Source organism: Paramormyrops kingsleyae, chromosome 1 (genome assembly GCF_048594095.1).
Source record: "Paramormyrops kingsleyae isolate MSU_618 chromosome 1, PKINGS_0.4, whole genome shotgun sequence".
NCBI lineage: Eukaryota > Metazoa > Chordata > Actinopteri > Osteoglossiformes > Mormyridae > Paramormyrops > Paramormyrops kingsleyae.
Window position 1 is genome coordinate 7,207,695 of NC_132797.1, and position 23,373 is coordinate 7,231,067.

Here is a 23,373-nt window from a genome sequence, read left to right on the forward strand (position 1 = left end):
TCCCACACTCAAAATGTGTCCCTGTCGCTGTGGAAGGTGCCCCTGGAAAATAACAGCTGCATGTTCGATGACAGACACAAAGATAACACCCCCCCACCGCAGCTTCCAACAGCCCATCGCTTGGTTTGCACCAAACGCCCCGTCCCCGCTCTCTTCCTGTTTCCTTTCACCTGGGTTCTCCACGGAATCCCAGCATTCCTCTCTTGTAACATCGTTCCGTCGGAATCGGCTCAGACCCTGACAAGGACGTGCTGGTTTAATTTCACGGTGGATGGAGAAAACAGCTGATTGAGGAGCTTGTAGCACGTTTCGCTGTCTGCTTTAATCACGCTACAGTGTGCTTCCTGTCACATGATGAAGAATCGTGTCGCTGATACGCTGGGGAGGGGGGGAGGGGCCATGAAACCTCACCCTGATTGGAAGTGAGGTGTGTCATCACACAAGGAATGGTTAATGAACTCACCTGTGCTGACTTTTCTCATGCACATCACTTGAGACTTTTAGGACATTAAGTAATGGCTGTTTTTAGTTCATAGCGCTACTGAGTATATTGTATAAGCATCATACACAAAAATGATGAACATCTTTCCGTAAGTGAAGGAGTAGTGAGGTGCAGAGACATTTTTCACGTGGGGGATATCACATTCTCTTGGGGTGGGGGTAGGGGCGGGTTTGCAGTTTCTGAGGCCACCCCGTCAGATTTTAAATAAAATAACTAGTCGATTCAGAAGATCATAGCTAGCTAGCTGGTTAGCAGAATTTTCTGCTTCAGCATCTCTTAAATAAGGAATGTGTTTTTTAAATATTTGGTGTAGTGACTGTCTGTGGCCAACAGGGGGCCCCACACAAATAGGTGGTTTGAGTGGTAAATAACGGCGGGGGTTACGTGGGGGTTACATGCAGATGCAGACAACCTGCATGCCAGCACACAGGGGCCTGGACCCCTGCAGTTAGCAATCTGTCCGGGATCCCTGTGTTTACTGTAGTACAAGGCGTCCTTCCCAAATCTTGCAGAGATGAAGCATCAGCGGTGACATCGCTGAAGGTGACTGAGCTCACTTCAGCATTCCTGCATTCTCGTTTCAACCGAGAGCTGGAAATAACCCCAATTAGACACTGCTGGTCTGGAGATGACTCATTTTCCATATAAAAGTGAGTATGCATCTACTGAATGAGACACACTTAAACCACTGAAATTGCATGCGGAATATTCATACTTTGAATAGCTAAAATAACTCAGCAGAATCTTCAGTTTTTAATTTCAGTGCTTCAGTACCTTTTTCTTACATGCCTTTTTTAATCTCAACACAATTTACCTTTTCAATGCAGAGATTGATGGCGACATAGAGTTCTGTCTTTGAAGCTGGGTTTGGTCACGTTTTCCTGAGGAAGACAAGCAACATGCCGCAGCCGGTGTTTTTCATAATTATCAGATCTTCTCCATGGCATGGCTGACTCAGGAATGCAGGACAGTAGGTCTGGGTGGAGATGGGGTGTCCTCTGATAGGTTGTGCCAGGTGGTTGATGTTACCTCATGGGCAGCTGCTCATTTAGGAGGGTGCTTCTGTGAGGACTGCTTATGGACCTTCAGCATGTTGCGTCTGCGTCGTGATGAATATCAGGTGGTGAACAGTACCTTGTGAATGGTACCCAGTGGACATCACCCAGTAAGGGTTACTCGGTGAACAATGCCTGGTCAGTGGCACCAGTAGACATCACCCAGTGAGTCTTTTTCACCCCTTCCCTCTTCTACACTTTCTCTTTTTGTCCCTTTTTTCTTCCCGTCTGTCTCTCAGCCATCCTCTCTTCCACTTTTTCTGTCCTCTCATCCATTCTCTCTCGCAGCCACTATCCCCTTCTCTCTTTCACTCTGACCCTTTCTCTTTCATCTTTTCTCTTACACTCTTTCTCTTTTCTACTCACTCTTTCCGCTCTCTTACATTTCCTTCCCTTATCTCTCTCAACCTTTCTTTCTCTCTTCCACTCTCATTTTTTCTTTTTCTACTCTCTCACCTTCTCTTTCACCCTTCATCTCTGACCTCTCTCTCCCTGCCCCAGCTTTTTGCGCTCTCTCCGTACTCCTCTCTCTCATCCTTTCACCCTCTTTCCCCCGGTTCCCACTCTCCGAGCTGCCCGGTCACAGTGCGCCCACACCAGCCGTTACCGTACAGCTCCCCCATGCCCCGAGCAGAGAGCCAGAGAGAGAGGGGAGCAGGGAGCCCAGACCCGGCAAACGTGGAGCAGCAGCAATACCACGGCAACGGCTTGTGATGTGCTGAAGGGTCGCTCTGTCCCAATAACACACACACATGTACACAGAGACAGACAAGGTGAAAAATGCAGACCAGGGTCATGCCTGTACCTGGACGGCGAAGAGCTGAGCGGCGGGTGGGCAGGAGGAGCGGGGGGAGCGGGGGTCCCAGGGTCCCGGCGTCCGGGGGGCAGCAGGCGCACTACCGGCGAGTGAGAGGCTGCTGTTGCCGCGGCGATGGAGCTCGCAGTCCCATTAGCATTCTCAGGCTGCCTCTTCCAGGGGCTAGTGGCAGGGGGAGGAGGGGGAGAGGGAGGAAGAGAGAGAGCAGGGAGGGGGGGACGGGGGTGGAGCAGAGCCACAATTAAGCAAACGGGCCGGCGGTGTGTGCCCCCGCGCTCCCGGAAGACGTGCTGGAGGCAGCCGAGTACAGGCACAAATCAATCGGGTCCCGAGCGGCGGCAGTGGTGGCGGTACCATGTGCAGAGAGGGACGGGCTGCAGAGCCAGAGCGAGCGGCCGGCGCACCGCGGCGCCAGCAGCAACATCAGCCCGAGCCGGAGCTCCGCGCCCCCCCGTCCCACATGCGCGACTCGCCGGCGCCCCCCGACAGCACCCTGAGCAAGCCAGCGCCGCCCGGCGCGACCAGCCCCCGCTGCTAGAGAAGGGAAGGGGGGGGCACCAAGCGGAGGAGGGGCTGGGGGCAGGTGTCGGAGGCGGTGGGGGGGCACTGCGTGGGCGGGGGGGGCAGCCCAGGCTCCCTCCAGTGGAGTTTCCCTCCCAGCGCACGAGGGCCCTGGGTCACGCCGGGATGGAGCAGGACGGAGGACGAGGCCACGCCGGCATGTCGGCCACCGCCGGCTTCAGCTGTCCGCGGCCCGGGATCACCACGGTAACCTATGTTTTCGTTTACAGCCCCAGCACGGTGCAGCGGGACCCTAGTCCTCCTCCGCAGCCCATTGCCCTCACTGGGCCCCGGGGCCCCAAACGGAAACTGTACAGCGCTGTCCCCGGCCGGACCTTCATCGTAGTGAAGCCCTACACGCCTCAGGGGGAAGGCGAGATCCAGCTGAACCGGGGGGAGAGAGTGAAGGGTAAGTGCTGCCTCCTGCCTGTGCCACTGGGGAATGCAGGCCCGGTCACAGCCTCTCGCCTGGGGAAGCGCATTGCCGGCTCGTCCACATGGGGCTCAGCTGGCCCGTCTGTGTGCTTTTTCATAATCAGACTAGTCTTGTGTATTTTCCGGGGAGTACCGCCGGTCCAGTTTCTGAGCTGTTCTGGTCCCGGATCTGTGGAGTACTGTCTCTCTGGTTTCTGAGTTCTTCTGATCTGGGTTCTGCAGAGTACTGTCTGTCTTGTTTCTGATCTGTTCTTGTCTCGGTTCTGAGGAGTTCTGTCCGTTCGGTTTCAGAACTGTTCTGGTCCAAGTCGTGAGCAGTACTGTTTGTCTGGGTTCTGAGCTGTTCTGGTCCAGGTTGTGAGCAGTACTGTCTGTCTGGGTTCTGAGCTTTTCTGAGCTTTTCTGCTGGGCGACTTTACAAGTTGTACTGGATTCTGGGGAGTAGAGCCAGTCCTGGGATTCTTGTCCCACCGAATGGCAGGAGGAGCAGTGGTGTAGTTTACCAGCCCACACAGCAGGGGGAGCAGTAAGCAGCTCTCAGTGGCAGTGCCCTTTGGCATGCTGGCGTGCCTGCGGTCTCCATCCGTTTAGGGTAATTTAATGAGCTGCAGTCACAGTCACATCTGTCGGGTTGTATCGCCTTCCCAGACCTGCAGGAGGCAGATTACGGGATTAAGATGTAATCACTGTGCTACCTTCCTGTACTGTAATGACCTGAGCTGTTGGTTATGTTTGCACTGTTTCCCTGTTTTTGTTCTTATAGGTCTGTCTTCATACATGCATTGCTGTTTGTTGTCGGTCGCTGTCATGGGCGCTGCACTTTTTTTATACGTGTTGCTGTTCTTATCTCTATCCATGCGTCACACAAGCCGCTGTGTGTCTTGACCTAGAAGGTAAACGTGTTTATTTCCTCTTCCTGTCCCTCTTCCCTGATCTCACCGAGATAGTAATTCCTGTAGCGGACAGCTAACTCCTTCCTGTGTGTGCCAGTTGTCCTAGATGAGTAGACTTGGTGTGTCGATGCATGGTGAGTTTCTTATGCCTAAGCCCAAACAGCTGTGTAGCCACATGGTGAAACCTCACTACTGTCCTTCCACGCAAACGCACACCTTCCTGCATGCCAGCCCTGGAACTCGTATTCCTGCTGTCCTCTTGTTTCTCCAAAAGTATTCTCTGGCAGCGACTGGTTTGTTGTTGGGGGTGTGCTGTCTTCCTGTTTCGGAAGTGTCTCAGGAAGCCCTGTGACCTTCCCAAACTGTCAGCTTGCCGTGTCGCCCTCCTCCTCCCCCTCGATGCTGCCTGACTGTCTGCAGCTTGTTGGGGTGTCACAGCGCCACCCTCTGGGCGTCTTTGGCTCTCACAGAGCATGTCCGTACTGGAACTCAACTGCCTCTGCTTTCATTTAGGTTACTGCTCCATCTCCAGAACGCATCTGATGTATGATGCTTTTATTTCAACCCAGCTGAATGTATGCATTTTACCAAACATTACAATAAGATTTATATTACATATGTTTGGGAGACACTGTGCGTTAAGTGGCCATCGCTCTGTCAAGAAACACTGTCCTCGAGTGAGTCAAAACCAGCCCCATCATGTCAATGAAGACACAAGCGCTCGGTCTATAAATGTATTTTATAAAAATGGGGAGATATATAGCTGGTGACAAGGTTGGATGAACACGTATGGCTTCATCACCAAGCAATCTTGGAGACAGAGCCCAGCTAGGTGCCTGCGGGAGGAGGGGGAGGGTTGTGAATGTGACCTCATGGCTTTCTGATCACATGACTGCTCACTCACATGACTGTTCATCTGCTGACCTGTCAGCCTCCTTAGCAAGAGCCACCAGTTAGGTAAATACTGCAAAACACCCCATTTCCTATCTCCCTGCTTCTTACACAGACGGGGAGTCATTCGATACCCTTAATGCAGTGATTCCCAATCCGGTCCTCTGGGACCCATAGTCAGTCCATGTTTCTGTCTCCCTGCCAGCCAGTCAACAACAACAACAAATTTATTTTTCTATAGCGCGTTTTCACATTACATTGTCTCAAATGGACTGAATATAACAGCCTAGTCTTTCTTTGATGAGTTCATAGAGGCATGTATGTCACAACTGTGAGGGTGAGGCCATAATAGCTGAAGTTCATGATCCAAATCTTTACTCTGTGGTGGCCAAGCGGGCAGTAAGTTCCTCCGGCCCCCGTCTCCTCTGTAGCACTCCCAGGAGTATGTTAAACATTCATACCGCTCCTCCGCTAGGGCTGCCGCTCTGTCATTAGCCGGCCTTACCTACGAGCCATTGATCTGCTTCTATCTGGGGGCGGCGTTGGTGGGGGGGGGGGATTTATGACTGGCAGGTAATCTTGGCCCTGTCAGAGGGACGTGCCCCAAGCTGGTAAACCGTGCGTTATTTAAAGCGCGCCCATGCCAGTCAGTCTCTGCCACCGCCAACGTCTCTATTACACAATGCGCCAGCTAGACTTGAAGGACGGGAGCTTCAGGCTTAAATGCCGTTTGACGGGGGGGATCCAAGCAGGCGGCTCGATGGGGGCTGTGAGCCTCTCCCCCAATATTATGGATCGATCTGCCTTTTCATGTTCCTTGTCTGCCTTTTGGTACCTGTCCCCATCTCCTCGTCTCTCCGTCTCACTCTCCGCTCGGTGTAGATTTTTGTCATAGGAAGTTTCTTTGATTATATATCATGTCCATTTATAGTCCGCAGTGGACGTTAAACTCTAAAGGCTCAGTGCTGCTACATCATTCACGTAGTCTTGCTGTGACAGGATCGTGCTGGATTTCAGACAGATTTTTGTCACGAATGTGACTCGTCCTTATATCTGCATATGAAAGAGTAGCATTTGATGGAGGCTGGCTGAGAGCACAAAGGCAGAGTCATCTGTCCTGGACTGGGCAGCAGACAGTGCCGTCGGGGCTGTGCCGGCCAGGGGGAGGCGCTCTCCCATCATCTGCCGGCCATAGGCGCTTGTCGTTTACCATCAAGCAGGAGGTGGAATGTCTCCCCAGGGTTTCCACTCTTGAATGGGTAGCCACTCCACTTTGAGCACCCCAGCGCCCCCCCCTCCCCGCCACACCTCCCGCCTTGGACTACTGGCCTGTGCACGGATGCTGTTGTCAGGGGAAACAACAGCGTTCAGAGCACTGGTGAAGTTTGGGGCCTCGGGCCTTTAAATCAGCCTTTAAATAATTAAGTAAAAGGTGCATCAATCAGTTCTTTGGCAGTTATGATGTAGTATCTTAATCAGCTTGAATAAAGGGATTTGCGTGTTTAGTGGCTCTATTGCCTACAATTGCTCTAACCCAGCGGTGGGCAATCTTATCCGCAAAGGGCCGGTGTGTGTGCAGGTTTTTGGGATAACCTTTAGGTCAGCTGTTCAAACCCAGGTGTGAGGACTCTTCAGCCAATCAGCCCTCTAATTAGTAATCTAATTTGGCAGCTGCACCGAAAACCTGCACACACAGCGGCCCTTTGTGGATAAGATTGCCCACCCCTGCTCTAACTGATATACCACATAAAACCTGGTCGGGCCTATTAAACCTTACTGGTCTGTGAGCATCTGCCTAACGCCCACACTGTAATTTAACTGACCTCAGGTGTGATTTTGGTTCCCGCTGAATATGTTATTATGGCCTTCGCAAGCTGCCCCGCCGTCAAGGGATTTAGGATCCCTGTTAAACCCGTCCAATCAGCAACTCATCCTGATCTGTGCAGACCTGAAGCTCAGCTTCACGCGGGATGGGACCCAAAGCCCCGGCCAGAATGGTTTCCTGGTTTTACCCTGGGGGGGGGGCAGCGTTAGCTGGGCTCTCAGGGGGCCATATGCCCAGCAGGACCGTAGAATGAAGCATTAGAACGCTGTCATTAAATCATAGCGTGACTTTAACACGACACCATACGGCTCCAATACCGTCCAGCGCTGTGTCTGCTTATAACCCAGCAAAGTGTTATTCTGTCAGGAACCTGACAGCACTTCAAAGCCCTATAATAAATGTGCCTTTAAAAGTGTATGTGAAGCACATTATGCAGCCTGGCCCCTTGAATAAACATAACAAGATGTTAAAGGCGTCACTTGGGTCCTCGCTGCCTCTTACTCAAGGGCTCTGTAGATGTCGGATTAGTCCAGTCAAGATCGCAGGTTCAGTGGCATTTAAGTTGAGCCCTTTTCCGACAGGCTTATTTTAATCAGCATAACACCGAAAAGCGGGAATCTGATAACCTGACGGGGCAAAGGACGTGCAAGCAGGTTCTCCACATGTCAGCCCGACCGGCTGTGGCGGAGTTTTGATATTACAGTGAGGAGTCATGACGTTAGAATGGAGAGTTGTGACATCTCAGCAATGAGTCACGCCATTGCGATAAAGACTTGTGACATTACAGTGAAGAGTCATGACATTACAGTGAAAAGTAATGACATTAGCATAGAGACTATACAGTACCACAGTGTGCAAAGAGCACTAAATGTGTTCGCGGACAGTGAGACCTGTTCAGTTAAGACAGCAGGTGACTGATATTGACAGAACTGATATGTTTAAGTACAAAGTAACATAAAATATCAATTAAATACCAATCTCTTCAATTGATATCCACCTGATACAGATTCTGTTACTGATTCAGATTTTTATCAAACATTATTTCTTTGACGTAGAAGGACAAGAAACCCAACTCAATTCTAAAAAAAATCTCAGAAAAACAAGACAATTAGTTTAGTTGGAAAGTCCTGTCATCGTCTAATTAAAACAATGTGCTGCAGTCAAATGAATGTGTTTCGTCTCAGCAGCTCTGAGCGTCAGAAACACATTCTAAGCCAAGAGCTTTCTGAGTGGATTTCTGTCGCCTTAATTACCTGGCATTGTGTTGTATAATGGTGCGTATTAATCAGGTCACATGTCTGCTCCTTTTGGCCGTAGGAATGGAGTCTTTCCACTGACTCAGCTTCATTTAGGAAGCTCGTTAGAAGAACAAACTTTCTATACAGAAGTGACATTTCAGAGGTTCCTTCATGTGCATTCTGTCATTCTTCCTGGGATAATACACCAATCTGGGGAACACTTGGCCATCGGTGCCAGTCTTACTGCTCGATTTCATTAACCGAAAGCACAATGGTGACCAGGGCTTTGACTTTGGGGACGTCATGAGTAATTGAAACCTTCATCCTCTCTGCCCTGAAACTCTAATCCGCGTGTAGAGTTAGCCATTTATTAGAAAAACACTGGCGTATGAAACGAAAGCTGTGAACATTCATCCCCAAAGGTCAGTCTGCAACAAGCCTTTGACATGGAACCCCGCTCACGTTCCTCACATTAGAACGGGATTATTCTAAACCAGATAAGGCATGAGGCGTTCCGGATCCGCCGGCCAGGTCCTCGTTTCCTGTTCTGTTTACTCTGGTAGCTGAAGGAGTGTTTCCTGGAGATGCTGGAAAACTTCATTCCCTCCACTCTGCCTCTGCTTTGCCTTCCCGGTGCAACTGGGTCGTTCCTCATATGCCCAGCAGGAGTGACTGACGAAACAGCAGCACCGTTTATTAAGAAAAAACACCAGCCTCCCTCTCTCGCCATCTTTACTGTTAGAAAAATCACACAAATGAGAATCAGTGAATATGTCTGCATATCAGCTGGTATTGCATTGCAGATTGATGCTTGTGAGGCTGGGGCTTCCAGCTTCGTTGGGGTTAATTTTTTGGTGTTAATCTCATTCCACAGACCTTTATGCAAAACATTTAACTTTTTAAATTGTATTTAATTTTTTAATTGGAAGTGAAGTCAGTTGCTCATTAGAGTGCATGGAATATTCTCTCTGACTAATAGGCTAAAAGTATTTGAACTTTTTTGATTATCCTTTATTACCGGTTATTATTCCCCTTATCCCGCCCCCCCCCCCTCCTTAAGAGCTCAGCAGCTCCGTGGCAGAGGGAGAACTGATTGAAGTCAAACCGAGGTGCTTTTAAAGAGAAGAAGAATTGGTCGGTCTCCATGGAAACGCAAGCTTGCGGGCCCTACTTTCAGACTAGGAGTCCGCCGGAGCCTGTGTGCGGCTGGTGGGAGATAGGCAGGCAGATCTGGTGAGGATCTGCTTACCGGCGACCATGGAAACTTCTGGAATTTGCCGAGGCAGCGTGTCAGTGTTGCGGCAAAGCCGTGCATTATGTGACACGCGTGTCGCTGTCTGCTCAGCTTACGAGATACTTTTCACTCTGGTATGAGTTGTTCTATCTCCCCCCCCCCCCCTAGCTGTGTTCAGTCATAGCAGTAGTAGGAAACTCCCCATTGGGTCTCACGGTACTATGTAGCCAGGGCAGGTTGGTTGTTTTTGGCCCCTCCATTGGGGCCCCTCCATTGGGGCCCCTCCTAGTGTGACGCTTTGCAGATCAAGGTGGGAAATATGAGCTATTACAGCCCCCGACTCCCCAGCTACATACAGTCATAGCCGTTGAGTTACTAGGTGCTGGTGATGACCCCCTCCCCCATAAAGTCACTTCATCTTTTTTTAACTACTGCATTTCTTTATTTCTTTATCAAGTAAAACCACAGCCTGACATCAGAGGAAGTTCCTCACTCTCCGTGTTCACTATTAATTAGTAAGCTGGACTCTCTAATTGGCATTAATTATTAGTCAAGATAGATGGTCGCACTCGCACTCGCTGTTATCAGACACTGTGAGGCGCTGTGGGCTGTCTGTACTGTCTGTGATATTTACAGCATCTCTGCAATTTGCAGGGCTGCAGTTACCTGTGAAATTTTTCATCAAATGAATTATTGACCATGCCGCAGACGTAAAGCATCGTGGCTCTGTATTGCCGTCCTCTGTGAATTTCCATCACTCAAAGTCATTTGCTGACCTTGTTTCAGTCTTACAGTAAATGTATTGCACCGCAGGTGGGATAAATGAATATTCTTTGTTTTGTTCTTATAGCCTTAGCTTTTGTCTCTCGAGGATGGGATTGTTACTTTTCAATTGAGCCCAGGAGCAGAACAGCCTTGACCCAACCGCGGAGGGCAGTGGTGTCAGTTTGTGAAACTTTGCTTGGGATGATTAGAAACTGCCAGACTCAGGGATATTTTGCACCTCCAAAGATGCACAGTGTGGCCTATGCACGCTATCGTGAAAATGCATGGGGATGGAGGCCTTTAGATGCAAAGAGTCAATATGGATTATATGGTCAATATGGACCCCTGTGCAGGAAACCCTTGAGTAAAACTTTGGATTATATGTGCATAAATGATCCTACATCATTTACATCATTTACATCATTACATAAATGATGTAATGGCATGTATGTATTTTAATCTTGTAGTGGGGGAAACATTTTTAGTTAAAAGCAATTGGGGCTGGGCGATATCATATCAATATTATATCACACATGAGCGATAATCGCCTGGGCTTCAGGTGACAGGCGAAGTATTTGGCCAGATGCCAGCTTTTCGGCAAGATACGGATGTTTATTTATGCCTATTATTTGGTAAGCAGATTAGTAGTATAGCTAAAATATTAATGAGGCCAAAAGTTAGTAATCAGTATATTCAGCATTAATAAATGTGCCAGACTTTAAACTGCAAGAAGTACCACCACACCACACACGTCTGTGTAGCACCAGAAAACTGGCCTCCGGCCAAATTCTTCACCGTTATCTGAAGCCTTGGCATTTATTGCACAATGCGCGATGTAATGTGGATATGATGTCACCCAGCTCTAAATGCTGTCTATGGCTGTTAGGATGCGGGCCATCGCATGTCTCGTGTGAGCCGTTTTATCCGACTCACCCTTCTCTATTTTAATCGCAACAGCAAGGCACTCCCTCAGCCTGGCTGGTAAAATCAGGCTGTGGAAATGAATCTGTCTCACTACCATATCGGCTGTTTGTTGTGACAGAAGAGCTTCATAAAAGCGGATTTATATACGGATGAATAATTCCACTCCCTCGTTTCCCCCAACTCTAAGATGAGAGCAGATCAGGTTCCCCTTACCACCGCCTCTCTCGATTTCACTGTTTCTTCCTCACCGGGTTATTTGATAAAGGGAAGGATGGACAGATGGGACAATCAGTAGGACTCTTAGGCAGACCGATGTTACAAAGCAACAAAGGCTATGTAATCTTGTGTGGCCTGTGGACTGGATGCAGTGAGTGTAGGATGTAGGTTGTTGGCTCATCTCTCTCAAGTCATCCCAGTATTTTCCTTTCACAAGGTAAAATGACATCCTCTAATGGATGTAAAAGACTCTGTGCCGACTCTCTCCAGGCTGACAGATCACAAATGTTTCATCAAGCTTCTTCTTTCATCAAGTGCTGCTCAGGACCGGTGTGGTCTGCTGCAGCACGCTGCCAACCCAGGGGGAGTTGACTGCTCTTTCAGATGATCTCAGATCCTCCTTTCGTTTGCGTGCACCAAAAACGCACAGAAACCAAACAGGCATATCAAGATTGCTTTGTCCTCCATCCTATCATTAAAGGCCTATCCATCTCCCTCGTTCTCCATCTCCCTCTGTTTCATCCTTCTCTGCGTTCTTTCCACCCAGCAGCCAGCATTCAGCATCTATCCAGATTATTTTTAGTTTTGTCTTTACTCATTCTGTTATTTACAAGTCCTACAGTTTGAGGAGAACATCCTCCAGTGTCTAGTAGAATACCGGACATGTGTAAGAGCTGCTCTGGGCAGGACGGCAGACAGAACCACAGATACAGAACTGGGTGCAGCCAGGTCTCAGTGCTGAAGAATGGCCCAGGTGCGTTTTCCACACACAGGCATGACGTAGAAGGACAAGCTTTGGGCTTTTGTAGCTTTGTTATTTACCTGCATGTTTTCATGCATCAATAACAAGAACTTGTAGACATAAGGACAAGTAGAATGTTAAATGCTAATTCCCAGAAACACAGAGTATCGACTTTAGGGAACCAGTGTTCTCTGCAAGATGAATGAGCTGACCTGGTTTGATGGTGTTACTGAGCCCTCTGTAGGCAATAAGGTGGGTGCAGCTGCTTCAGCACCATCAGCAGGGATGGCGCGATTCCTGCAGGTTAACTGGGGTCCAGCTTCCAGGAGAAGGTTCATTTAATTCCGCCTCCTTGATCACAGGGTTCGCGATGGTCACGCAGTGACCAGACAGCTCTTGGCAGAGAGAACGTAGCAGTAGGGGCATTTCAGCGGGCAGGTACCCGCGTCACCACGGGACTTCCGAGGAGTAACGCCACAGCCAGATCCGCACCGTCAGCAGAAACACGCGCTAAATTAAAAGCCAAATTGTGTTTTTTATCTTCATGGCCGCCGCAGCCGCGTGGCACTAAATTAACTGATCGTGCCGGTCTTTCCTGAATAAGATGAATTTTCCCAGGCAGGAAGATTTTGTCAACGGGGTAGTTATGCTAACACCCGTCGACAGCCGTTTACTGACTAATTACGGGCCGTAGGAGCAGGCTGGGGGGGCGGGCGGGGGAGGTAGAGTCATGTGACTCAGTTCTGTGCCCATTAGTTATGTCTGTCTCTTTCTGCGAAGGATTATAAAGTGGTGTGCTGCATAACCGCTGCTACATTTTAGGTGCCAGTACCCACATTTTCTGTCTCAGTTTTTTTTCATTTCTTCTTTGTCAGCAGCCACACCGCCTGCAGCTCAGACTAGGTTTGGGCATGGCCAGTACTTGGATGGGAGACCAACTAGGAAAGCTGGGCTGCTGCTGGCAGAGGTTTTGGTGTGGCCAGCAAGTTAGCTCATTCTGTGGTCTATGTTTTCCCCAATACCCCAGTGCAGTGACGGGGACACTGGACAGCAGGATAGCCCATCCAGTGGTCTGTGTGGACCCCAATGCCCTAGTGCAGTGATGGGGACACTGGCCAACAGGTTAGCCCATCCTGCGGTCTGTGTGGACCCCAATGCCCCAGTGCAGTGATGGGGACACTGGCCAGCAGATTAGCCCATCCTGTGGTCAGTGTGGACCCCAATGCCCCAGTGCAGTGATGGGGACACTGGCCAGCAGGATAACCCATCCTGTGGTCTATGTGGTCCCCAATGCCCCAGTGCAGTGACAGGGACATTGTGCTGTAAAAATGGTGCCATCCTTCAGATGAGATGTAAAACCGAGGTCCTGACTCTCTGAAGTCATTAAAGATCCTTGGGAACCTTTCAAAAGAGTTGGGGTGGAACCCTGATGTTCTGCCTAAAATTGCCCACTGTGGCCCTTTCAAATCTGGCTTCCTAATCATCCCCTGTATCTAACTGGTGAATTCTTTCCTGCTCCTCCAGGACTGACACCTTAGCTACTGTGTGGTGCAGAATGGCTGCCCTCGCATCATCCAGGTGGGGGCTACACAGTGGTGGTGGTTGAAGTGGCTCCCCATTGCTTCTGTAAAGCACTTTGGGTATCATGAAAAGTGCTATATAAATGCAACATTCATTCATTGATGGGATGGCTTTTATAGAGACAGAGCTTACAGTATGTTTGTGCCACGGCTGCCTCATCCCTGTTCTATACCCCCTGCCAGATCCCCATGTTGCCAGGGTTCTCTGTGACATCCTGACCAAAGCCAGTCCCTTAGGGAGCCTCTCTAAACATGGAGGTTTGAGCCACCGTCACTGAGGTTGGTCTCGTCCCCTGGCCTTGGGTACGATCTACCAGCTGTAACAAACATCTGCCCAATGTACTCTGCAATCTCCCGAACTTTGCTTGGGCACCGAGAGCTCTGTGTTTTACCGCTTTAATAGGAAAAGGCTGAAGCTACCCAATCATGCTGCTTAAAGACCTCCCAATCATGCTGAAACAGGATGTGCTGCTCATTGAAACAGGAAGTGCTGCCCAGTGTCGTGTAGGCACATGGCGAGACTTGTTACCATGGTTTGTGCTGTACGTGAGGCCCTTACTGGCTCCAGCCGCCCCCACCCCTTGTGTGGCTCACAGAGTAACAGTCAGAGGTTATTTCTGGGCTGCGGTACTTAATTAACAGTGCTGCAGGAGGCTGCTCTGGGCTCCCAGCAGGCGCTGAACACGTTGGAAGGAAACTTGAAGGTTAAAAGTTAGTTCGACCTGAGCGTTTATGCAAGCCAGCAGCACACAACATGAGATTAGCAAACAGGAGAGGTGGCTGCCTTCTACCAAGGCCACCAATCATCCCTCCCCAGGTATGAGGCACTATCTGTGGCAGGTCTTTGTCTCATCCTGGATGCCCATTTTCACTGGTGAATAATGTAGCAGGATGGTTCTTGTATGGGATTTCTCTGCAGCTGGGTCGAGCCAGAACTGTTCGGGCTCCTGCAGCAGCCACATACTCCCAAGGTCCGTTTGGGTCAGTTTCATAACCATCTCATCGGTGCAGGTAGCGAATTTATGAAGCATTTAGTGATTATGTAAACCTCCCCATCCGAACCCTATAGATGAACTTTACCAGACCACCCCCCTTTAGGATCACACCATTCCCTCTTGGCTGCGTGGTTTAATGGCCAACTTGCCTACAGTCAGAGCTGCCAAATGAAAAGCTGCCACATAAATACCCAGAGACGGGTCCCGTCAGTCTCCCTGCCGGCTGCTGACAGGGTGTGTCAGAGGACAGATGGGCGCTGGGCCCTCTGCCACCTTCTGCTCCTGTCTGCCAGCTTTGCGTTCACCTGAAGGAGTGTGGTGGCCCAGCTTGACGCCGTGCTATAGCAGGCCTGCAGTCCCTGCGTCCTAAAGGCACTGGTTTTCCCATGACTGCTAGGCGTCTCTGCTGGCATCGTTTATCCTGCGGCTTCCGCGTCTTTAAAATCCAAAGCGCCCCTTGGAATATAGATCATAGCAGGTGTCACAGGTGTAACAACATGGGCACATTTATTCAAGAGAATTTACGAGACTTTATAGCCATATGCACAAATAAACCGTCTGAAGAAATGTGTGTAATTTCCCCAAATTACCAGCAATAGCGAAGAAGCGAATCCCGTCCGGTTGTTAGCATTAGGGTTAGTGTGTCTAAAAAGCAAATGACAACAGAATTTTCATTTATGGGTGACCTCTACCTTCGACATTCTAATCAAACACAAACAGAACCTTCTTCCCTGCCAGCCACATGGTAGCTTACAAATCACCGGAATCAGTACCGTACTGCTCTGCACCGACTGACAACTCTGCGGCAGGAGAGGCTGTAGGTACAGGTTGTTAGACGTTTATGTGGAAAACCCAGTACAACCCAATACCTACTGGAGCTCAGTTTTTAACAGAAAATGCTGCTTCCACCTTACAAAAAATAGACGTGACCGCATTACCGTGATGACAATTTGTACTGGACTACTATTACCGAAAGAGGTCTCTGTCTGCTGAAAAATAAAAGGTAATTTGCTGCTGAATTTTTACTCCGGAGGCTTGTAATAATTACAGACATGGCAGATTCGGACTGGATTAAAATTACGAACCTCGTCTGTAATTAGTTCAGTTACATTACGTTCAGTGCTAATTTGTGCCAGAACTCACCGGATCTCAGCTCTGGGACCTCCGGCTCAGAGCAGCCTGCACTGGCCCATCTCGAATGCTAGACCCAAAATAATTAAAATTAATTTCAGTTAAACTTTAGAAGAAACTGAACTAAAGGACTGTTTATCTATAAAATTGGTTTGTTGCACAATTTTGACATAAATCTACCTTAATTGGTGTTTTGCTCATCTGTCTTTTAGATTAGATTAGATTAGATTAGATTAGATTAGATTAGATTAGATTAGATTAGATTAGATTAGACTTTATTAATCCCACAATGGGGAAATTCTTTGAGAAAACAGCAGCAATAATGAAAAAAGACAGTACAAAAAAAGGACAGGATCCATAGGATCAGCAAAAAAATAACAATACAGATAATAAAAACAATAGAAAACAATTAATCTGAAAGGGAAAAATCGCACCACGCGCACACAGAAAAATCCACTTTTTAGCCACTGAACTGGATATGGTTACCCTATAGACCATTAAAGTCATATAATAGGGTAAGTCTTTCTTACAGTTTGGTGTAACTAACAGGTACCCATAAAAATAATTGCATTATTGTGTGTTTCAGTAATTAATAATGCAATTTGTGTGTGTGACTCATATAACTCATATAACTGTGGCCATCATTGGTCTATGTGTTCTTTATGAACTCCGCCTCCTTATATAACGATGGTCATCATTGGTCGCTGTGCTCTTTATGAACTCCACCTCCTTATATAACGATGGTCATCATTGGTCTCTGTGCTCTTTATAAACTCCGCCTCCTTATATAACGATGGTCATCATTGGTCTCTGTGCTCTTTATGAACTCCACCTCCTTATATAACAGTGGCCATCATTGGTCTATGTGTTCTTTATGAACTCCACCTCCTTATATAACGATGGTCATCATTTGTCTCTGTCCTCTTTATGAACTGCGCCTCCTTATATAACGATGGTCATCATTGGTCTCTGTCCTCTTTATAAACTCCACCTCCTTATATAACGATGGTCATCATTGGTCTCTGTGCTCTTTATAAACTCCGCCTCCTTATATAACGATGGTCATCATTGGTCTCCGTGCTCTTTATAAACTCCGCCTCCTTATATAACAGTGGCCATCATTGGTCTCTGTCCTCTTTATAAACTCCGCCTCCTTATATAACGATGGTCATCATTGGTCACTGTGCTCTTTATAAACTCCGCCTCCTTATATAACAGTGGCCATTATTGGTCTCTGTGCTCTTTATGAGCTTCTTTCATTTGTTTATTCCACTGATGCTCACTGTGTCACTGTGCTTGAAGTACGTTAGTCTGATCTGGCTGGTTCAGAAACAGTGGACAGAGTTCTGCGGCACTCAGGAGGGTCTGAGGGAGACTAGTTTGCTGACGATCCAGACAGCAGAATGAACGTACTTCACTCTGCATCACTTAACGTTGTGACTGACAACTTATCACCTTCATGGTGCCATCAGTATATCTTTAACAGAGTAAGAACTTTGAGTGCAGAATAATTACCAGGACCGGCTTTGCCTTCGTGAGACTGAGGTCCATCTGCATAAGAGAGACCTGATGCAGAGTGATGATATCGACGGGCGGCCAGGCAATGCCTGTGAAAAATGGCTACCTCACCAGGCACAAATCCTCTCTGTGCACTACACTTTTCAATGAAACTCTGTCAGATAGAGCAGGTTGGTCTGGGTATTCTCATCTGAATCGGGGGCCCTGACTGATGGTCCCCTGCTCGTACCCTCGGAGACATCTGTACGGCCCTGCTGTACACATGTGCTGAATATATGTACAGGGTCATGTTTATTTGATGGAATGTCACTGAGCCTTTCTGGATTAATAGCATCCAGATGTAATAAAAATACGATTAAGAGTATTGGATGGTATTACTGAGACTCAGCGGTTTCCCATCCTCTAGCAAAAATAACCTGCACCATTGATTTTTTTTACCATAAAAAAAGAAAATGTGCCGTTTTCCTCACGTGTAATTCCATCTCATGGTAAACAGATCCACCGATATCACATTTCCCAAGGTATATCAGGGTATCGTGGCTTTTTGACTGGCTCTCGTGATATTTCCTGCCGCGATCCGTGTTCCGGTCTCGCTCCCTGTATCCCGTCCATTGCGGGACCTGGCCGACCCCCCTCTCGGCTGTGATGCCCCACCCCTCACCTCACCCTATCACAGCACTCCAGCCACTCCGATTAAAGTGCTGCACCTCTGCGTCTTTGTCTCTGTTCCGCAAGTAAACGAGCGGAGCAGTCATCACCTTTAGCACGTGTTCGCCGGGGCAGCCTCATAATTGGGGACGTCCCCTCGGCGGTCAGTCACTAACCTCAATCAACTCCATGGTGTGTTACGGAATAACTCTGTCCGCTGGTGTTTTTCGCAGCTAAAAACCAGTGCTGTGTAACAGAGGCAGCCTTCTGTGTACCGCCTCTTAAACGCTGGTATAATTGCAGCGCCATGGCTGAATGGCGCCCCCTGCCTTTGTCCCTGTGTTCCTACCCAGGAGGATAAGGCCTGTCTGTTGGTCCTGGGTAGCTTTAGGTGTGTCTGTATGAAAGAGGCCTCATCTTGGCACCGGGGGGACCTGCTTTTTCACTAAATTTGGAGGCTCTGTACCCCCGCCCCTCCGACCCTCCCTCGAATCGTCCAATCAGGTACCCGGTTAGTCACCAGGTGCACCTGTACCTCTAGTGACAACCAGACGGTTCCCAGAGTTTTGGCACCTGGTGAGTCAGCAGGTCGGATGTTTCTGCAAGAGTAGGTGTTTCTGGTGACTAGCGCTGCATTCTGATTGGCTGTCAGGGTCCAGAGGAGAATGAATAGAGGCTGCATTCTCCAAAAGAGCTTCACTTAAAACATTCTGTTATGCTGTCTTATTTATGTCTTTTAATTTTAGGTCACAATTTCGGTCATAAGAGACCTTTTGAATTTCCAAAAAGTACAGCGTGATGGATTGGAAGCCTGTGGTGGTACACATCCTTCTTTTAGCTGTCAGATAATGTCCTACTGTGTTTGGAGCCAGATTACTCCATGTGTTACTCCGTTAAGATGTTCAGCATTTAGCGACCCTCCCGTTGGCATGTTAGAGCGTGGCTGTGCTGTGCGGGTTCGTAGAGACTGTTATGAAACTTCACCGATCCTCCAGGACCACAAGGCGCTTTGGAGACTCGCGGCCGTTTAATTAATAAATTGAATTGTAACTAAAGCTGTAAGAAATGAAGTCGGAGGTCTTTTGGGATCAGGTCAGCGCTCGCGGAGAAGATCATGGGCACGTCTCACCCGCTAGGTGGAGCGGCACTTCCAGTAATAACAATAAGCTGGACGGAAATGCTGATTCGGCAATCCCTTTGTCACGACGACGTCAGGCAGCGGGTCAAAGGTCGTGGAAATCACAGGGCAGGTCGGGACCCCTCCTGTATGTTCCACACCTCCCTTCTGGTCTGTCCCAGCTGTAGCGGTTATGTGTCGGGGCGGGGGGGGGGGCTCTCTTGCAGAGATTAAATCGCTTGCCTAGAGGGATGCATATCTGCCCTGGGGCGCTCTCACCCACAAACGCAACTCACTGAAATATTTCAGATTATTGCACTTATTTAATAGGTGCCTTTATCTATAACAATATACATTTTTGAGAGAAGGCCGGGTCAGACAGTGTGTGGCTAAGCGATTAGCATGCTACGCCTGTGATCAGAAGGTCTCCAGTTCAAATACCAGGGTCAGCAGAGTGGTTTCTGCATTGGTCCCCAAGGTCCTTAACCCCCAGTTTCTCCAGGACCCCTGTAACCCTGCTTTCTCATGCAAGAAAATGTATGTTGCTTTGGATTAAAGCATCTGATAAATAAACCAATCAAATAAAAATGACGGGTTGAATTTTTCTCTGTATGGTGATCACGTCTTCCAGCTGACCATCCTGACAGGCTGCCTCACAGGCTGCTTCCGTGTAATTATGTCGTGTTTCTGAAAGTGTGTGGTGTGGGAGATAAATGGATTTTCCCTCAGCATCTGTTGAGCGCCTTCTCTGCAGTGAGAGTGGGATCCTCTGGCTAGCTAGTGAAAGCTGGGCTTGACCGGAGGGGGGTGCATGCAATGTTTAAATCAGCTTACACCCCTGCCCTGCCCCGCCCTGCCGGGTGCCCACTTTGCCTTCCCTTGATGGCTGTCATTCCTCCTCCTCATGCCTCTGCTGTGTGTTTCTCACCTGTTTTCCGTGTGAATCTTTCCAGATGCCTTGTTTCCAGTTATGGCCACTCTGCTGAATTCGGTCGAACGTTCGCACCGTTCCCTCAAACTGGCGCCAACAAACCGCGGCACACATGGGCATTAAAGGCCATGCGAATTACACATGTGATGTCAGAGAGACGTGTCCATCATGGCGAACACAACGCGATTAGAGTCTCTCCATGCGGCATCAGGCATTCAGCGCAAATCCTGTTTGTTTACGTCCCGCACACTTAGCACCATCAGGCTAATGATGCAGATCAGTCGCTGCTGCTCTCCGGTGCTATTCATTATTGTTGGTCTTGAGAGCCACGGTGCCGACAGTAACACATATTCCTTTCTTTATTTCTTTCTTAAATGTTTCATCTGAGCCATTTTCTGCATAACGTATTCGATCTGGGAGAAATCGACGGTTTGAATATTCACTGCATACAGGCTGTAAGGGCTTCGAGCATCAAAGCAGAACGTTAATACGCAAAATTCTTCTCTGACCTGATGGCACGTCGTACAGAAGGATATGAGGCAGCGTCTGGGGCCTCTGTTCCCTCACTTACCTCTGATGTGATGTATTTACATGTTCCCAGCCCTGGGATTTGAACACAAGCAGTGTCCTAACCTTCTGAGCCACACACTGCACCCCTCCCCCCCCCCCCATTATGTACGACCTTCTTTAAGATGCTGATTTAAAGCATCGCCTACCGACTATCCGAGCTCGTTAACAAGCCTCCATCGTGCAGTGTAATTAGCAAAGGACAAAACACGAGGCTCTCTCTCCCACAGCTGCTGCCTTCGGGCGTCTCTGACGTACTGGCTGCCCCCAGAACACTGGGACAAAGGCAAAGGCAAAATTAGAAGCAGCTCTCTCAGCCGGACCTGAGACTCTCCGTTTGGCTGGTCGGCGAGGAGGAGGCCCTGGGTCTATGAATATCTGCGTGTCGGCTGCTGCGTGCAGCGCAAAGATCGACTCGCCTGCGAGCAGCAGGGTTGTCACTCCTTTGGGGTGCCCTGGCATTTATATAGCAGATGCTTCTATCTAAAGCGATGTGGGGTTTAGAAAGCAGAGGCAGCCAGTCCCTGGGGCAGTTGGAGGTTAAGGGCCTCGCTCAGGGGCCCAAAGGTGAGATCATTCTGCCAACCCTGGGATTTGAACCGGTGACCTTCCGGACACAGGCACTAACCTGCTGAGTCCCACACCTCCGTGGTCTTGCAGCGGAGGTGGCTGCTGGTGCCATGCCTGTCATGCCCAGGAGGAAACTGTTAAGTGGGAAGTGACCTTCCAGGGTCAGGGGCTGGGGGGGGCTGGGGGGGCTCTGGAGACCCGCCCTGTGCTCCCCCCACATGGCCCCAGATCCTGCTCTTCCTTGTTAATGGGAAAGGCCCCCTGGCCCCGTCTCTGTGCCACTGATTATCCAAAGGCATCTCGTTTTCATGCTCACGGGCCCCCTTCAGGCACAGGATGGAATTAGAGGGACACCATACACGCAGCCCGCCGAGGGGGGGGGGCGCCAAACGGCACAGGCATCGCACCCAGGGGCGCGGATTCCAAGTGGCGATCGCATTAATGTAGGCCGTCTGCGTGACATTAAAGGGCGTTCTCTTTATGTCTTGCTGTAGTCGGGGCTTCACAACACAATCCCGTTTGTTACTGTCGCTCCCAGGTACCTACGAGTAGGAATGTACCTTCTTAGTGGCTGAATCAGCACAGGCGGGACATCCTGAGCAAAGCAGCTTCACGGCAACCTTTGGTCACCCCACCCTGCACGGGCATAACCACACCGTCATCTGAAACAGTGCTTTTTCCTTTTTTTTGTTTTCTCTGGGGCTCTCTGCAGAGGGATTAAAAAAGTAATAACCACCAGATTTTTTTTGGGGGGGGGAGCCTGACTGGATGTGCTTTTTATAGTCAGGTAGGCAGGGGGCGCCCTTTTCCCCTCATCCCTCTGGCCCTCTGAGGCTGCAGGGATCCTTCTGGATTGCTTGACGGCGCAGGAAGTCAGCTGCAGTCACAGTAAAGCGGCTGCATCTGAAATTAGCGAGAGCCGGGTGCCTTTGAGTGTCCGTGGAGACGCATGGGACGCATCCCTCTCTAAAGGGCACCGCGGATGATCTCAGCTCCCACCTTGTAAAGTCAGCTGCCCTTTTATCCGCTGCTTGCATTTGCATTTTTCTTTTTTTTGTAAATTTGCTAATCAGCAGCGAAAGCTCATTTTCAGAGGTTCCTGCTGATGGATTCTGCTGCCGTTTGCGTCCCGGCCGCCCTCAGACACCGGGCCCCCGACGGCGAGGCTTGTGCGAGCGCCTCAAATCCGCACCGGGGTGAGATCCAAGGGAACAAATCTCCGCGAAACAGATGGCTGGACCCGGCGAAAGGTTCCGCGGTCAGAGCTTTCTGCGCCCGCAGCCCGCGCTGTACCTGTAACGCGTATCAGCCGTGTGAGTGATGGCGGAGGAGGAGTTCAGAAGGAGTACGGCAGCAGTGCCGCTCGAAGACAGAGGGAGGACAGGGGCGCTACGGATATCAATGTGCTTTTTTGGCGACTTGGTTATCGTTGGATTTACCTTAAAATCGGGGGTGAAATTGCAGGCAGCTGCTTGGGGTGAAGCTGCCAGCATTATGGGCAGACAGGCCAGGCCACTCTCCTCATGATGTTAGATCGCATCAGAAAGACATCGAAGGTCTGCACCCTGCACATGCGCCCCCTCCCCCGAGGTCCGACATCCTCTAATATCCAACCCCAAGCTGTATAAACGCATGCATAGTGACCCCCGGCATTTTCCGCGAAACGCTGAGCCGATCTTTCATTTCCCTAGATGTAAGTACATCATTTGCAGCCTCCTCTGCCCCCGTTCAGTGAGTCGCCCTGCCATGCTGCCGCCGTCCTGACTTCCCGTCGTATCGAGAAGCCCCATAGGCTCCATTTTAATCTGGAAGCAGGATCCGCGGTGTCCAGCCAGCCCCCCCACTGGACCTTGCTAACGGACGCACCTGTTCCGCTCGCCGCGCTGCCGGGTTTCCCAGGTAACGGCACGCGTGCTTTTGTGCCACCTGGCCTTCATTAGGTCCCCGAGGCGGCCCGAGGCTGTACAGGCTGGAGCTGCCAGTGCCTGATTGGACCTGACCCATTAATGTACCCCCCACACACACGACACCCACCCGAGGTATTCATCCTTGGCAAACCTGTGCTGGCCATGTGGATGCTTTCAGGGCCCAGCCGGGGGGTGGAGCAGGCCCATAGGTACTGAGCCCGGGCATGTGCCAGTCTGGGCTGTTGCAGGTTCGAACCACTTCCCCCGGTCGTGGTCATCCAAGAGCAAGCGAGGCGGGTTTTTCTGAGTTC

General features: G+C 49.7%; 1 protein-coding gene across 11 annotated transcripts in view; it reads left to right on the top strand.

Moving 5' to 3' along the window:
* The window catches only part of shank3a (SH3 and multiple ankyrin repeat domains 3a), a 189,710-nt gene that overhangs the window by 107,534 nt on the left and 58,803 nt on the right, over window positions 1–23,373 (top strand). For all 11 annotated transcript variants that reach the window (XR_002837898.2, XR_002837899.2, XM_023808941.2 and 8 more), the window contains one exon: window positions 3,166–3,344. Coding sequence is in view for 9 of the 11 variants with exons in the window: in XM_023808941.2 (XP_023664709.2) it covers window positions 3,166–3,344 (179 nt within the window). In the remaining 2 variants the exon portion in view is untranslated. The remainder of the gene's footprint in view (window positions 1–3,165; window positions 3,345–23,373) is intronic.